The following is a 17563-nucleotide window of genomic DNA, read 5'->3' on the forward strand; positions in this document are numbered from 1 at the left end:
TCGTGAAATTTTCGGTTTGATATTCCCAGGTTGGTGAAAGTGCACTTCTTGAGGGGTTAGACCCCTGTGTGTAAGCGAATTTTATATAAAGTTCCGAGCCTCTTTGGAAAGTTCTGTCCCGGATTGTCTCATCAATCACCAAAACCAGTGGACACCGTTGTTACCAGATTCGACCAATCAGATCCGTTGGTTTTCGATAGGTCGAACCTTTTTTGGTACCACTTCGCGAGGCTGCACCAAAATCACGTACCAACGTTGCGATTCGTTAGTAATCGAATCGGAAGTTCCGAACTCAAATAAAATGGCAGCTTGGAGGCTAAGGCACAAAAGTAGTACCGAACCTCTAAATAAAATTCGTTTTTTGTGAACCACTTCGAGAAAGAGAAGAACTTGAGTCCACGTTATTATCAGGAAGACCAAGAGACCTTTCCCTTACCCAATTTAAAAGCAAAAACAGAGTTATGGGTTATTTTTCGTCCAAGAATCGGTAAAAGAAGGTGATTTATACATTGCGGCGGCAAATTACAATATTTTCAAATGCAGGTACAAAAAATCGGATTCAGAAAAAAATTACAAACAAGAAAAGATGACAAAATCTCTCATTTCCTGAGAGTGCATTAATTTCCAGTTTTGTCGTATTTCGGTGGTACAAAAGACTGCGCACCTTTAATTAGTTGAGTTAGGAGAGAAACCAAACACGTAATTTGGCCTGGAGCGGCGCGGCGCAAAGAGAAATAATGACGAGGACTTGAGATGAAAAGGAGAAGCCCTCGACGCGGCGGTCGGCATGTAACACATATTAGTGCCTACGAGACTGCATGAATACTTCACGCATTGGGTCAAACACAGTCCGGTCAACAGCGGTCGGCGCGGCGTGAAACGCACAGTGCCTACAAGATTACACGAATACCTCACGCATTGCGCCAAACACAGTGTGGTCAGCGCGGCACAGCGGCGGAAGTTAAACTTATTAAACCACATTCATGTTTGTTCTTTCTTAATTTTTTAGTTCATTTCTTACATATGAAAGGCCTCGTCCTCACAGAGATAGGTTTACGGAACTGAACTTTCGCGCGAAGTTCCGTGAACTTTTGCTGGTAGTGTTGACAGGCCTTACGTAAAAAATGTGTCCAACACGAGTGAACGCGTCTTATGCACCCTTCTCCCTCCGGCACGTTCACTTGATGGTTTTTATTCATGTTTCAAAACGAATGAGAAAAGGGCGGCAAAATACAGGCGGCCCATGGGCGACAAGGAGGTAAATCCGGCCATGCCCAGATCTTTCTAAAATAATCTCTCGCCTAGTTAAATATAGCCTAATTTATTTTATATCTTCACAGGTGAAGGAAGAGGACTTGCTGATGCCGTTCTACTCGGGGCTTGCCGCGTGCATTCACAATGAGCTGACTCGCCAGTCTCGAGGTCCGATCCCTTCCGACGTCGAAGGCCAGGATCTATGGTGGCATAATTGGTACAACCCGAGAAAAGGCAGGATTGGAGATTTCGAGGCGCGGGTACAGGAATTACTCGAAGAAGACTTGCGTAAAACCAGCGGAAAGATAGACATCATGATGGTCGTCGACGGAAGCCAAAATATCGGAAAGACGGCTTTCAAGATAGCGCTGGACTCGGTGGAACGCCTGGCGGGAATATTCGACCTCGATGAGGCCCACGTCGGTATGATCGTCTACTCATTCTATATATCCACCACGATTTCGCTGATGCACAATTTGACCTCGGAGGAACTGAAGAGGGAAATTCGGAAACACGGAATATCCGGATGGAGATAGCAAGAACACGTACCTCGGTATGCTGGGAGCCATCCATAGTTTCAAAAGGTTACCGGATATTCGGCGAGAAAGCGGGGTGCCGAAACTCATGGTGGTCTTCACCGATGGAGTTCACGTTGTAGGGCCGGATCATGCCGTTGCGGTTGAAATGGCCGCCAAAGCAGGTACCATAATCATGAGAGTACTATTCCTGTTGTAATGTTGTTGAAAAAGATTTGTAAAAAACAACTGTGGGAGCGAGCGTGCATAACGGAGATGTTGCATGTGTGAGGAATTTGCAATTTGACTATTGATTCTTATGTAAAAAAGTTCGCGAGAAACACGATGGTGCCACTGGTTTTCTCTGAAATCAACTCCCAAGCTCAAAAAAAGCTCTCAAGTTGAGGCAAAACTGGAGGGGATATCCCACGCTATCCTGAGAGTCCACCTCTACATCAAGACAAACTCACCATGCAAAGATAGGGAGCAAATACATTAGCAGTGATGCCGTGTTTTCAGTTTTAGAGTCCCCAAATAAAGTGGCAGCCCTGTCATTGTATTTGCTCCCTATCTTTGAATATAGAGTTTGTCTTGATGTAGAGGTGGACTCTCAGGATAGCGTGGGATATCCCCTCCATTTTGGCCTCAACTTGAGAGCTTTTTTTGAGCTTGGGAGTTGATTTCAGAGAAAACCAGTGGCGCCATCGTGTTTCTCGCGAACTTTTACATAAGAATTAATTGTCAAATCGCAAATAGCTCACACATGCAACATCTCCATTTACCTAACGCACTTTTTTGGCAGTGTTGGCCGCTATTCCCCTTCGAAACACTTCGCAAAGCAACTTCGTAACGTAACGCTGGACGGGTCTATCATTAAAATCTCAAATATTGAGGAGAACGGTTGAATATATGGATAGCTAGATCAATTTAAAGTACTTGTAATGATAGCGTGACAAATAACGTCGAAGAAATGAGGATAATGCATTTTGGATTTTGTGTGTTTCTTACTAATAGGAGGGTTACGTAACGCTGGCACTAACCCCCTCCCGAGAGCGTTACTCAATTTATGAACGCTCCCCCCCCCCTCCCAATTTTTAGGTCTAGCTCCCTGCATTCCTCAGTTTTCTTATCTGCTCCCTTCTTTCTTTTTAATTATTTTTCGACACTTCAATTTCTTTTTTCTAATGTCACATGACTACAGCTCATGAGGGCCGGCCGTATATTTTTGCACGCAATTCCGATTGCTTTAATGTAGAATCCGGTTTTTCCATTTCCATAAGAGGAATCACGTCCACTTTTACATTGTTCCTTATGCAGCTTTCTAGAGTACACTCCACCGTCCCTATTCTAACAGAAATACATTAACATTAGTTTAACGAGTCTCTAATATTACACACATACATAGATAGCCGCTCTTACAGCGCTCTCTGGCGCTCTGCGACACCTAGCCGCCAAAGTTCCCTATCCTCCCAAAGCCCTCCAGGGAGTTGGCACACCCTCAATTCTTCTAAAACCCCCTGTCGCCACCGTCTGATATTATTATTTCTCAAATTTTCAGGTATTATAACCTGTTCTTTCGGAATAGGTGATAGTATTGATGACGGCGAGCTCCTGCGAATCGCAAACAATGACACGAATTTCACGTTCAGGCAGGATTATCACGGATCGTCGCAGGAGCAGATAGTTCTGATCGCTCGCCAGGTGAAGACGGTACCGCAGACGCTGAAAATTGGATCGGAAACGGTCGAGACGCTGAGGTATGTCGGTGAGAAGAGATACTATAGATTTGGGGTGCCAACGACTGGTACAACCATCACGTTGATCAACGAGGAGGGTGAGACCCGTGGCTACTGGACATTCACTGCTCATCAACCCTCCAGTGCCGTCCGTGATGGCGTCATAACAGAGGGGGAGACGTTCATCAAACCGCCACTCCTGCTACTTGGCTTCACGTCGAATAGAGATATCGTGATTGTATTCGAAAGTTTTGCGAACAACAGTAGAATGAGGATTTGGATCGACGAGGGAGATACTACTGGAACTGCTGCCACCAACATTGACCTAATGTTATACTTGCGTATTGTTATTTTCTGCTCTAGTACAGCTCTTTTGAAATGAGATAAATAATTAATTAAAAGATATACCAGGACACGCATATTATGAAGAATTAACAGCATATTTTCCCGGTATATGCGTGTTCTGATGTATCTTTTGATTAATTATTTATCTTGCATTATTAAAACACGCAAGATGCGATTCTCTAGTTATCTTTTGAAATAGCTAATGTGAGTGCCCGACGAAAAAAGCTAGAGATCAAAGTTTATTTTCTTTAGATAGAGGCTTCAACCGGCCGCACTATACTTGCTGCTGTCCTTTCATTTGGGTATTTTCAAGGTTTGGAATATCTAATTTCAGTGGCGGGGCGTGAATGATCGATTATCGATATTTCTCATTTGAGGCTAAGGTAAAGAATCGATTATTAAGGCTTTCGTTGCGAAACCGCTGTTTATCGATCCTTTTTCATAGGTTTAAGAGGGAATTCAATCGATATATCGCAAAGCACGTCACGCCACGGTCCAATTTTTCCCGCGCCAAAAGGAGTAGGAGCAAATGTTGTGAACTACAATTTGAAGCCTCAGTCCCACTGGATTCGGGAAACGACCCATCGTCGTATGAGGAGATCAGTGCCGTTTGCGGGTTTAAAATATAAAGAAAGTAGAATTGAATTGGATTACATTTTGCAATAAGGAACCACTATCTTTGGCTCTCCCGTAAAAGCACATATCTGCACAGGGAAACCAATGGCATGTATGTTGTTTTTAAAATGGGCCAAAAATAGGGGTTCCTTATTGCTAAATGTAATCGAATTTATCGACGGTAAAACTGCCAAAATGCGGATCTCGGTTTTACGGTGCTTCAAAATCTCCGCTCCTACCTACTTGAAATTTTCACAGAATATTCCTCAAAGAGGTAAGAAAAATCGCCAGAGTTTTCATAAACTGAAGTCCATTGGTTTTCCATGTAAAAAATTAAGTATATTAAGTATAGCGAGAAGTCTGCAATGCCGCAAACCGCAATTTCTGCAGTTTCACCATCGATATGGAGTTTGCACACGTGTCTACCTCGCCTTCAATTTTCGAGGTAGACCAGAATACATCCTTTGTGCAGCAATAGTTATCCACTCCGAGGGTCGTTGTCTACAATTCCTGTCTCGGAGGCTCGTCTGTCTAACTCCACCAGACAATTTGTATGCTGATTCTATTAGGTTTTTAGGTGATAGTGATTATTGCTTTTTGCTTTGCACTAAGGCCAGTGCAAAAAATACTGGCGTTCGCCTCGACATATGTCAGCTCGCTGCTCATGAAGTTCGAATCTTCGTGAGTACTAAGCTGAGAGCCTTGCATCAATACGGATGTCCTAATGACTTGACCTGTTTGCAGCACTGACATACAGATTTTATTCGATGTTGATCTCTGTGTGAAATGCGCCAAAGGCAGCACTTTTGAAGGCCAAAGAGACGGAGTTTAATTACGAGTTTTGGATTGAAAATAATTTGGTTAAATGATGACCGATTATCCCCTCTCCCTACAGAAATCTTTTCGTGCATCTTTCTTTGACAAGATGATAGTATGTTTTCAGCAGGTGGCTAGGATTTTTTTTTCGGAGGTGGGGGCTTGGTCGGGTCGGGATCGCCCGATTCCGTCCCCCGATTCCGTCCCGAGTTCGATTCCGTCCCGAAATTAAAACCAGATTCCGATTCCGTCCCGGAAAAATAATTTCTAAATACAAGCGGCAACATCGAAGCAATTTGAATGGTAGCATTTAACTCCTTTTTTCCGAGACCCTTCTTCAGAAATCGGTACTTTTTTGCGTCGTATTTTCGGGTTACCGTTCCTGGACCCGTCGGAAGTAGGGGATGCTTTCGTAGATTTTTTTACGTCGGTTCAGCCACAGTGTGACGAACTAACAGAATTTTGGAGAAAAGTGCAGCGCCAACAAAAACCAACAACGCATGTGAGAGTTTCCACTCCCGTTATAACTCCACTTTTTATAAAACCCATCCAGATCTGTGCAGTTTCGTCGGTGTGCTGAAACAAGTTTTTAAAAATTCCAAAATTTTAATCAACTCTGCGAATAAATCTGAGGCCACTCTGCAATCTAAAACTTTGAAAAAAATGAAGGCCATACAAGTGAGCATCACCAAACTCTTCGGTGATAGCAGTGAAGATTCTCTATTCAAATTTATTTACGCTGTTTCCCATAAAAATACGCCTAACATGTTTCTGTAATATTTCAATTTTTATTTATTTATTTTTTTTACCGTTTGACGCATCGGGCTCTTTACACCCGATCAGTTTACACTTCTCAACATTTTTGCTCAGAAGCTGGTTCTCAACGTAATCGCATAATGAGTTTCTTTTATCACTTCCTAATTCTTCTATTGTGCTACCATTTAAATTGCTGCGATGTTGCCGCTTGTATTTAGAAATTATTTTTCCGGGACGGAATCGGAATCTGGTTTTAATTTCGGGACGGAATCGGACTCGGGACGGAATCGGGGGACGGAATCGGGCTACGCCCGGTCGGGTAAGGGAGGTCGCTGCCCCCCGGGAATAAGGGGGTCCAGAGGTCTCTTCAAAAGGTTTCAAAAAGCCCCCTTAAAAACTGATGTCTTTCACTATTTTACAACTACTTTTAAGTTGCAGTGAAGCTACAGTCTTTCATGATAATATTAAACATTCTTTAGCAAAAACACTCGCCGCTGCAATCAAAAGACAGTAGATTCATTAGTTAAAACAACTTATTGCTTGGAAAAAGAAAATGTATTGTCTTTTACAGTAATACTTTTCAGCACTTTTCTTCACATGAAAAAAGTTATTATCTTCTTCAATAAAAGTTTTCGATCATATCGGGTGTTCCGTTTTAATAGCTAGAAAGGGTACACACTCATTTTTCGTCCTCTCTAACTTTCTATAACTTCTTTTCTTCCTACTGTTTCCTCCCACTTTTTTGCTTTCCCTCAAGCCTCCCATTGCTGCATGCCTGCATGATTTGATTATTGATTTCAGAGCTTGAAATTTAAATCGTTGTTGAAATGAGGAATGTAAAAGTTACGTTTGATTGGGAACGTAAGTTGGACTGTCCGATAGATTTCATAATCAATGAGGATGATAAAATATTATTTATCATCAGAGCCGGCATTACATTGTATGAGTCTCTCGGTATTTGACTTTTAAATTATACATCACACTTTTTTGGCCATTTTTTTTTTCATACGACAGTGTTAATAAGCCTCAGAAATGACTCATTGGAGACAAAGAATTGAAAATATTCACTATAGATTTCTGAGAAATACTTCACTTAAGACTGACAATAATTTGATGAGGAGGATGAGGTCCTGATTATTTCGATAGCCCAAAAATGAAGTAGATGCACACCTATCTTCCTATTTGAAGTACCTCGATATTATTTTGAATTGTTTGTTTATTTTTATTTTTATTTTTTTTTACATTACTCAATGACTTTGTTGACTCTTCACATCTATTTTTCGAAGCATTTTTAAGATTGTAGGCAGACCGCTTAGAGCTTAGAGAATCAATTTCATTTTGCAAAGTAACTATAGGTTATTCTTAAAGACAAGAATAATTAATGTGTTTTGTAGATTGGCTATAATGGGCTGACTTTTACTAAGCTCAAACGTTGACCTGGATGTGATACATCGAAGAAACCTACGGCATTGATACTTCTTTCGGAGGGAAATCATGAGATTTTATTTTTAAATGTATCATCAATTTTACAGCTCGTTGCTCTTTTTGATGCATTTTAGATGTTATATTGTTGCCATATTAGTGTTAGTTTGTTTTCTTCCATTTCATATGAAATGAGTTTCAAAGATTTTCATTCGCATTTTCAGCATAAAATGAAAAAAATCATAAATAAAGAAAAACTTTCATACACTATGCACGAGCCAATACCTAATTTTGCACCTCATCACTACCCCAGACGTGGAAAAATTGCAGTTCGCTCATTTATAAATCTTTTGAAAATATCGCGAAGTTTTACAAAGAAATCAGTGGTTGAATCAAAAATCCCGAACCCCGTACCTTGCTTAAAAAATCGCTCATTCCCGATCGGAAAAGAGAAACGGAATTTGTTTTGGTTCGGTGGGCCGGTAAACAAGGCTCCAAAGAAGTTATCTGCAAAGTAGGTATAGCATCTCCAAATTCGAGTATCCTGAGCACTTGATTTTCTCAAAAGACCGCCAAACCACTTATAAATTATTATTTACATTAAACCAGCCGCCTCTTCAAAACAGCCCGCGATTACCCCATCCGAAAGCTACTCAACTCACGCCAAATTAAGTTTCCGAAATCCTCAAGATCATCAGTCGACAGTTTGCCGAACTTGAGGCGAACGGTCCTCCTCTTGATTCGTCGGTTTCCCGGAAGCTTCGCAAAATACAAAATTATTTGGAATTAAAAATCAAAATTTTAATTTTAGTTTTCGAGTCTCTGAAGATAGCCAGTCAATGTGCGGCGATGTAAACAAATACCTCCAGTCGCGGCTGATGATGGGAGCTAAGGTCCCGAAACGCGTCCCGTTATTTTAAAACAAATTTTACGCAAGTGAGAGTGTTTTTATCTTTGTGTTTTTAAAGAATTTTTTGAAGAATTTTAACTTGTGTAGTCCCCTAACGGTATTAAAAGTGAGTCAACAGTCTACCGAAATTGAGTCAAGGGGTTTCGACAGCTGGACTTTCGACTTTTTCCTTTCTTCGACTCTCATTTTCCGGTTTTCCGGAAAATTTTGTAATATGTACAAGACCGTGTTGTTCTCCTTCCTGTGCGCGACGGGTCTCGGGCAACTGGTCGATCGGACCCTCGAACCGCAGGCCAAAGGTCGCGACGTCGTGGAAACGGTCATCAATCGGATTCGTCGAAGTCGTCTTTTCCAGGACGACAAGGAATTTCTTCGCCGCCTGGCCTACGCCGAGACCAACTTTGGTGAAGATCCGAAGACCTATCGCGATGCCGCCGTTAACGGCGGCATCTGGAAATGTGTCCAGTTAAATCTTACCCAATATAACACATCGAATACGGATCTCACCTCGCGGCTCTTGGGTATCCATGAAGGAATCAAGCGCACCATGGGAATCGACTGGATAAAGGTAAACTAACATGCGACATGTGTATAGAGTCTCTAAGCGTGCTGTCCACGCGGGTTGATTGGTGAAATTGATAGACAAAGCGATAGACAAAGAAGACAAAAAGAATTCGGAGGTATCCTATTGATGGAAGTGGGTGGTCGCAATGGACATAGAACGTAGGTAATAGAGTAAGTAACGGCAACCCACGAGAGACCGACGATAAGTCAATCATTCTACCCCCTTGGTCTATAAGAACCATCCATTTCAACTAATAGGATCGCTCCATACTCCTTCTGTCTTCTTTGTCTATAGCTTTGTCTATCAATTTCAACAATCAGCCCGCTGCATCCGTGGAGATAGATTTTAAGTTATACTACTGCGTTGTGCTATAATAAAATACCGTGGGGGTGGAGAGGACAGGCGGAATTAGAGAAGAGACCAACCCTGGATAGGACCAGTGATCAGAACCAGCGATCTCCATGTTTTATTTTATTTGAAATGTTGGGTAGTTTTAAAGTACCAACTCATATCGCATGATAAAGGTGCAATTCATTCATTCGCAATGTTGTTGGAATTTTTACTGAAGTCGGCATTTAAAGAGGGCTTGGTAAAAATGAAACATTTACCAAAAAAGTACCAACTCATATCGCATGATAAAGGTGCAATTCATTCATTCGCAATGTTGTTGGAATTTTTACTGAAGTCGGTATTTAAAGAGGGCTTGGTAAAAATGAAACATTTACCAAAAACGACAAACGGGAAGTTGCGCAATCACCTCCTTTATGTCAGCTCTTAGGAAATTTTTCCTCTTTGAAAATATTACCAAAATTGTACCTAGACTTCGGAGAACTATAAAGAGTATTCATTTTAAGAACTTAGAACGAGGCATTTTATCAAATTGCCCAGGCAAATAGTCAAATTTTGACGGATTACGAAATTTTGTAAATTAATGGCGAAGAACCCAAGAATATTCAATATTTTGGGAACCACGACTCATCAAATATATATTTCCTTTTTTTTCTTCCTCTACAAATGCTTTCCATATATTTTAATGTTAAAAGTTTAAAATTTCTGTATTTTATGACATGCCGAGGATTTCAAGATAAATGTTCATTCAGGAGCTAAAAATCGTTCAAAATACTTTTGTATGCTGCACATTTTTACAGAGCAATCATTTTTTTAGGCGCAATGAATTTTATATCTGTAATCAGGAGAGTAATCTGAAAATTTTTTTGCAAGTCAGAATATTTGACTATTTGCCCAGGTATTTGACAAAATGCCTGATTGTACCTGTACAGTTTTAGTTAAAACCGAAGCAAAGGTATATCATTGTTAATAATAAAAATGAGTTATTTTCTGACTAAAATGCCAGATTAAACTCGTCTACATTCCATTGGACCTATTTCACATTCAAAGGTTGAGTATTTTTCTCAAGAATTAATAGATTTACTCTTGATTGTAACATAAATAATATTAATTAAACCCACTAATACTATAGGAATTATTGTGTATAATATCGTTAAATCTTCTGTATATTATGACATGCTGAAGATTTCAAGATAAACGTTCGTTCAGGAGTTAAAAATCGTTCAAAATACTTGTGTATCGACGGTGAAACTACCAAACCACGTATCTCGGTTTGCGACGTCGCAGACTTCCTGTCATACTTTATTTTTTAAATGAAAAACTACTTAACATCCAGTCTTGAAAATTTCTGTGATTTTTCCTCTTTGTGCGGAGAAAATTCCGTGAAAATTTCAAGGAATGATATTGATTTGGTCTACTTCAAAAAAATAAAATGTGAGCGTAGATTTTTAAACACCGCAAACGAGATACGTGGTTTGGTAGTTTCACCGGCGGTATGCTGTTTTGACATTCGGCAGGTGGAGGACGGTCTAACGCCACTCTACTCTGGACTCAGCGCGAGTATCCTCATTGATGTGACACGAACATACGAAAGCCCGCTCCCTGGGAGCATCGACGACCAAGACTCCTGGTTGGTCAACTCTTTCAGCTTGCATAAACGGACGGAAGGCGACTTCGCTCGACGGGCATGCGAACTTCTCGAGGAAGACTTGCGTAGCACCGGTGGGCGGATCGACGTCATGTTGGTTCTTGACGGAAGCTCAACCGTCGGCGAAGAGTCTTTTTCCGCGGCGCTCGACTCTTTGGCCCGGCTGGTCAACATCTTCGACCTCGAGGAGGCCAACGTCGGCATGGTCACCTTCTCCGACAGCGTCACCGAACTGATTCCGCTCATGAACGATTTGACCATGCCAGCACTCCAGAGGGCCATCCGATTGACGAGATATCCAAAGGGTAGAACGAAAATTTACGTCGGTATGATGGCAGCAATCGACGAATTCAAAACATCACCGGCCTCCCGGAAAGAGAGCGGGGTTCCGAGGCTCATGGTCGTCTTAACCGATGGAACTGACGGTTCTGGACCCGATCCGGCCCTCGCGGCGAGAAAGGCTGCCAAAGCAGGTAAATCGTCCTTTTTTAGAAGCATACCGAATAGAAGGATGCTGATTTAACATCGTGGATGTTGAGGTGATTCGATGGACGTCATATTTTGTGTCAGAACGACATGCGATCTACCGCATCAATTGGTCCCATTTTTTCTGCTAATCGTCATTTTTCTCGTATTTTGAGATCGCGATTCTGTTGCCAGGAGGCTAGAGAATTCACGTATCAAATTTCACAAACGATCAATTCAACGTATTAAAGGCGTGGTTTTTTCAGAGGAAAAATATCGCATTCGAGTGCAGTTTCGATGTCAGTGTCGAATGCGATATTTTTCCTCCATAAAAAACCATGCTCTTAATACGTTGAATTTGTTTGTGAAAATTAGTAAGTGAATTCTTCAGTCTCCGGGCAACGAGATCGCGATCTCAAAATTCGAGAAAAATGACGAGTAGCTGAAAAAATGGAACCAATCGATGCGATATCTTGCATGACGTTCTGACATAAAATATGGTGTCCATCAAATCACCTTAAAAAGTGTGCGCTAACTCACAAAACGCTAAAATTACCGTCATAGCAGTTGGTTTTATATCATGACATTGCTGAAGTAACTGCTCCAGCGGTCAATTCAGCGTTTTGTTAGTTGTCGCACACTTTTTTACATCCAGAATGTTCAATCAGCGTCCTTTTTTTTCGGCGCGACGTTTTCGTTTTGATCTTTGTTTGATAAAAGTAGCTTGGAGTAACTGTAGAGACAGAGTATGGATAGGCGTGAAATTCCGAAAATTCACTGGGCCTTCACCGATGCCTCCGCGAATAAAGTTAGGGCCCAAAAGGGCAGCCAACCTGTGTATTCAAACACAACGATTTATTATTACAATTGTCACGGCCCGTCGTTGTGAAGCACGTATTTGACTTAGTTTTAAGCGTGCCAGTAGGGCTCGCTTTTTGAAATCACTCGGATGTACCATAGTACAGCACACAGATCAACCAATGCTATTCAACGGGTCGTCCAAATACTTTTTTCCTCGCACCCGTTTCTTTGTCTTTGAACCATTACACTGTCAAGCCCTGATGGTCTTTTACCAAAAAATCTAATGAACTGCTAATTGGAAACCCTTGAGAACATTTTTCTGTCAAAACCGTATTATTCAATTTGACAGAAACCTCATAGGAGCTTTCTTACGCTCGGAGGACTCAACTCTAGAACCTTCTTTCCCGCCAAAACTCTATAGCCAATGAGCGTCTTGCACTGTAAGTGCAATCTGTGATGAGCCTCGTGACTCATTATACTATGTACTAACCATGGCCCCTGCCGAAATCCACTTAAACCACTACAGTTATCTCGCGATATAGCTTTGGGTGTCCGGTTTCGAGCAAGGCAATAAAAGACGGCGAGGCGATTAACCGATTAACCATTCACCGTGATGCCAGGATCCACCAAATTTTCTCAAAAATTGTTTTCCGTCTATTTAGCGAGTTTTTCCTTACTTTCCGTTAAAGTACAAATAAAAAGAGACCTCATTTGTACAAATCGGCCGAATAGGAGAGAAGTTACAATTCGAAATCCAAAGAGATTAACTGAACGCGATTTCGATGCACGGCAGTTCGCCCAAATCACGGTCGTGCGCAAATGCCGCAATCAGCTTAAAATCAAGATAATTGGACGGAATCTTTAAAATTAATTTACATTCAACGTTCATGAATCAATATTTTCTCTCAAATTTAGCAAAAAGTACCAATTGATGCAAAAAGCAAAGACGTGAAAATAAGAGGTATTTGTCCAACATTTCAGTTATTCGGCACGCTTTTCCAACATACTCATGTTGGATTTTTTCTTCTTGTTTTCATTTAATTCATTTCTATAGAAGAACGCTCATTTATGATCATTCTTTGTCATCTTGGATTGAAACTGGAATCTGAAGATTGGCAGTGATATTGCAGGTAATCATGACGAAATTGACTCACACTGCATATTAGGTGCTTTTAAATTTCAAAAATTTTCGGGAGAGCCCCCTGGACCCTCTTTACACCCCCTCCCGAAGTGTTCGAAGTCTCTGGATCATGGGTCTCCATGTATCGAGTAATCTGCATTTGTGAGTACGCCTACTTTTCTTCGGCGCGTTAAAGTCTCTGAAGTGATTCCAGCATTTTACCATCTTGGCGATCTCTCGTGTGGTTCAGGATGATCAAATTTGGGAGGTCCGGAACCTTAGGGGTGTCTGACGCTGGCAGAAAACGCTGCAACCGAGTCGAGGGCGAGAAGGCGTTCCAGAGGTTGGTGGACGGTACTCACTTAGGAGCGTAAATTGCGGATTTTTTCCGCTGCTCTCCGGTGTCAGATCTCGCAGTTCCGTTGAGTTGTACGTCAATCGAGACGGCAAATATTTCCAAACAATCATAAAAACTGGACAAATTTACCAGAAAGTCAGCCTCAAACCCGTCCATACTGAGTACCATGCAAATTTTTGATGCGATCTGGACGCTTTTGGCCATTTTTACCCCGAAAAAATATCCCCGATACCCGCAAAAGATTCCGATGGCAACGTGTTTCAGCCCATCCAAGTGCGCATAGAGCGCTCAAAAATTGACGTTGTTCAGGTATTTTGAAGTTCTGCAGCGTATAGTGCATAGTTCTTTTTGGCAGAAATACGTCCCATTGAAAAGAGAGATTTATTTCTCCTCTGAAAATTCCCTCCTGACAAAATTTCAAAGCGCCATCGAAATCACTAATTAGGTGACCCTCGCCAAAATACAGTTGATGTCAATAAGTATAATTTGGATCAAAACCAACCAACATCTGCTGTGTTTGGACGGATCAATTTTCTCAGAAAGAGTACAGTATAAGCTAAAAATATTTTCGAATTGTTTTCCTTTTTTTCGTTTTAATTTCTCCTCTGTTAAAATTTGTAAGCGGAAAATCGAAGATCCCAATCTGCATTCAGAAGGTCGTACCAGCCAATTCAAAAAGTCATGCGGATTGGGGTAAATTTTACTGCGTGAGAGGAGCAGATCTTCAAAAAACCTTTAAAAATGCCCGAAAAAGCAACGAAGTTTACAAAAATTGACCCATCAAAAGGTTAACTTTAAAAACAGTCGCCTCTTTGCAAATGACGCCCCGGAACCAACTACCCGTACTGCCGTGATGAGGAAGAACGCCGTATGAACATTCGAGAGTTGCCAAGTTTCCGAGAATAAAACATGTATTTGTGAGGAAAGTTTTGCATAGTTCTCTTGGAAATTTGCAGATATTTTAGATTAAACCGCGAACAAAATTGCCTGAAATTTTTTAAAAAACACATTCACAATTTTCCCGGTAAATTTCACTCTTTTTGAAGGAGATCCGGCAACATCCGGAGGCTCATACGACGTTTTTCCTCAACACGGCAGCGTAGCTTGCCATTAATATCTGTTCGTGAGATTTTTAAATCAATTCAATTAGCAAATCCCATACACGGAGAAAAAAACCTCGTGCGTGGGACCCGAAGTTTAGGTCATATGGATCTCTGAAGTTTTCGGATTGAGCATCTGAACACTTCAGGTCTAGCTGTCGAGGTTCGGATCGCACATCTGAAACTCCAGTTCTTACATCTGAAGTACTTCAGATGTGAGAACCGAAGTTTTTCGGATGTGAGAACTGAAGTTGTTCGGATGTGAAAACCAAAGTACTTCAGATATAAGAACTCAAGTTTCAGATGTGCGATCCAAACGTCAGCAGCTGGACGTAAAGTGTTCAGATGCTCAATCCGAAAACTTCAGAGATCCATATGACCTAAACTTCGGGTCCCACGCACGAGGTTTTTTTCTCCGTGTATGGGATTTGCTAATTGAATTGATTTAAAAATCTCACGAACAGATATTAATGGCAAGCTACACTGCCGTGCTGAGGAAAAACGTCGTATGAGCCTCCGGATGTTGCCGGATCTCCTTCAAAAAGAGTGAAATTTACCGGGAAAATTGTGATTGTGTTTTTTAAAAAATTTCAGGCAATTTTGCAATCTAAAATATCTGCAAATTTCCAAGAGAACTATGCAAAACTTTCCTCACAAATACATGTTTTATTCTCGGAAACTTGGCAACTCTCGAATGTTCATACGGCGTTCTTCCTCATCACGGCAGTACGGGTAGTTGGTGATAAAAACTTTCTTTCCCGTACTTTTCAGGTATAGTAACATGTGCCTTCGGAATCGGTAGTAAGATCGACGACAACGAACTACTCAGCATTGCAAACAACGAGACTGATAACGTGCTCAAGACGCATTCGTACGCCACGCTGAAAGAGCATATAGCCTTGGTGGCCCGTCTGGCGAAGTCGATGCCGCAGACCCCGAAACTTGGATCGTTGACGAGGGACACGATGAAGAAGGCCGGCGAAAGGAGGTACTATCGTTTCGCGGTGTCGCCGACCGGTGCGACCGTCATCCTGGACGACGAGTGGGGCCAAACTCGTGGCTACTGGACCTTTGCAGCCGAAAGGCCGTCCAGCGCCTTCCACGATGGGGTCCTTACCGAGGGCGAGACTTTCATCGAACCGCCAAGACTCCAGGAAAATCGGAGTGACACGGGCGGTGGCGGGGGTGGGTGCGATTGCTGGTGCGGGTGTGGGGGTGGCGGAGGGGGAGGAGGTGGGGGTAGTGGTGGGGGTGGTGGCGGAGGAGGAGGTGGTGGTGGGGCCGAGAGTAAACCCTACAGGGAGGTGATGATTATGCTTGAGAGTCTCATGGCTGATAGTACGGTCACAATAGAGGTCGTAAATGGAGATGCTACTGCTGCGGCTACTAAAACTGATGTCGCGTTGTCATGTGTTCTGGCATGTTCGCTGTTTTTGTTTTTATCGAGGAAATTTGACAACCTATGATCACATGTTATGTATTTTTCATATGACCTATATCAGAGCTTGAATCAATCGTATCAGGTTATGGGCCCAATTACGCTTCCAAAGCTTACCATTGCTTTTTTAATGGCTGATGTGTATAGGCAGAGAGGTCCGCTGGTGGGATGTCAATTGAGATCTTGTATGGATCAGGGATTTACAGTTGAAATGCATGGTCTAGCAAAAAATTTCGCGAGAGGCACGATGGTGCCACTGGTTTTCTCTGAAATTATCTCCTCAGCTCGGAAAAGCTCTCAAATTCATAGAGGGGATATCCCATGCTACGTCGAGAGTCCACCTCTATATCTGGTCAAACTTTCCATTCTCAGGTACGGAGCAAGTACTTTAGCAGCTCTCAACGCAGAGTGGGTTATCCTCTCCATTACTGCATGAACTTTGACATCTTTTATAGAGCTTTTATTGAGCTTAGGAGTTGATTTCAGAGAAAACCAGTGGTACAACCGTTTTTCTCTCGAAATTTCACATCAGAAACAGTACTTAAATCGCAAATCCCTGCCATATGTAAAAACTCTATTATTGTCGCTCGACTGCTGGAGGGGTCACTAAAAAATGAGACATCAGGAGCTGGAATTGGCACGGAAATAGAATAACGCAACTTGGCACCAGGTTCCAAATGATATCATAATAAGGCCCATATCAATAGATGCTAAATGCTGGAAATCTATGTTAAATATTGACAATTTAAGTTTTATAACTATGAGAATGTAATCATAATACTATGTTATATGACACCATTTGGCTTAGTAAAATTCTTTGTACTACTTCATACTGCTTAGCGTTTTCTTCACTGCCCGCGAATATCGTGTTTTTTGATATCAATACCAAAAACCTCAAGATGGAGGTATTCGTATAACTCCTTGGAAGGAGGAAGATGGGAGGTTTTGACACATCGTAAATGTTCGTATCCGTCGTATCAAACTGGCGAGTTATGACGGTTGGAAGGTGTCAGTTGAAAAAACGTAGTTCGAGAAACGATTTTTTCAAGGTTTTACTTGCCATGTTTGTGGGTTAAGGTAAAGCTGAGTTAAAATGCATCCTCATAATGCGTATCATTAATTTAGATGTTGTGAATAATGTGGTGGTCAATGTCTGAGGCGACTAAACGTTGAAGTAAGCGTGGATGCAACCACTACTGTTCGAAGGTTATCTTTGTTGCATATCTACTCGATTGAAGGCGCGCTGGCTATCCATTCAAGTACCGTCAGATCCCGCGGTCTCTGAGGTAATCTCCTTACATCCAAACTTATACGGATTTAACTTGACTCATTTTTTCAAACCAAACTAGAC

The 17563-nt window shown here is 41.7% G+C and overlaps 2 protein-coding genes and 1 long non-coding RNA gene across 3 annotated transcripts in view; 2 read left to right on the forward strand and 1 right to left on the reverse strand.

The window, feature by feature from the left end:
- Positions 1 to 17563, reverse strand: part of LOC140224220 (uncharacterized) — a 57363-nt gene that overhangs the window by 37042 nt on the left and 2758 nt on the right. The window lies entirely within an intron of this gene.
- On the forward strand, positions 1347 to 3968 carry LOC109044205 (uncharacterized). Its single transcript, XM_019061785.2, has 2 exons — positions 1347 to 1954; positions 3328 to 3968. The coding sequence occupies exons 1-2, from the start codon at positions 1810 to 1812 to the stop codon at positions 3885 to 3887; spliced, it is 705 nt and encodes a 234-aa protein (XP_018917330.2). The 5' UTR covers positions 1347 to 1809; the 3' UTR covers positions 3888 to 3968.
- Positions 8584 to 16240, forward strand: LOC109044204 (uncharacterized). Its single transcript, XM_019061784.2, has 3 exons — positions 8584 to 8937; positions 10800 to 11403; positions 15546 to 16240. Exons 1-3 carry the CDS (start codon positions 8584 to 8586, stop codon positions 16238 to 16240), a joined length of 1653 nt encoding a protein of 550 aa, XP_018917329.2.

The sequence above is a fragment of the Bemisia tabaci genome, chromosome 3 (genome assembly GCF_918797505.1).
Source record: "Bemisia tabaci chromosome 3, PGI_BMITA_v3".
In the NCBI taxonomy this organism is placed as follows: Eukaryota; Metazoa; Arthropoda; class Insecta; order Hemiptera; family Aleyrodidae; genus Bemisia; species Bemisia tabaci.

Excerpts from the sequence above, each read along its gene's own strand:
- LOC109044205 (XM_019061785.2), top strand. The coding sequence starts at position 1,810 with ATGCTGGGAGCCATCCATAGTTTCAAAAGGTTACCGGATATTCGGCGA. Across the intron at positions 1,955-3,327 it reads TGAAATGGCCGCCAAAGCAG|GTATTATAACCTGTTCTTTC; the intron begins GTACCATAATCA and ends TCAAATTTTCAG.
- LOC109044204 (XM_019061784.2), top strand. The coding sequence starts at position 8,584 with ATGTACAAGACCGTGTTGTTCTCCTTCCTGTGCGCGACGGGTCTCGGG. Across the intron at positions 8,938-10,799 it reads TGGGAATCGACTGGATAAAG|GTGGAGGACGGTCTAACGCC; the intron begins GTAAACTAACAT and ends GACATTCGGCAG. Across the intron at positions 11,404-15,545 it reads GAGAAAGGCTGCCAAAGCAG|GTATAGTAACATGTGCCTTC; the intron begins GTAAATCGTCCT and ends CGTACTTTTCAG.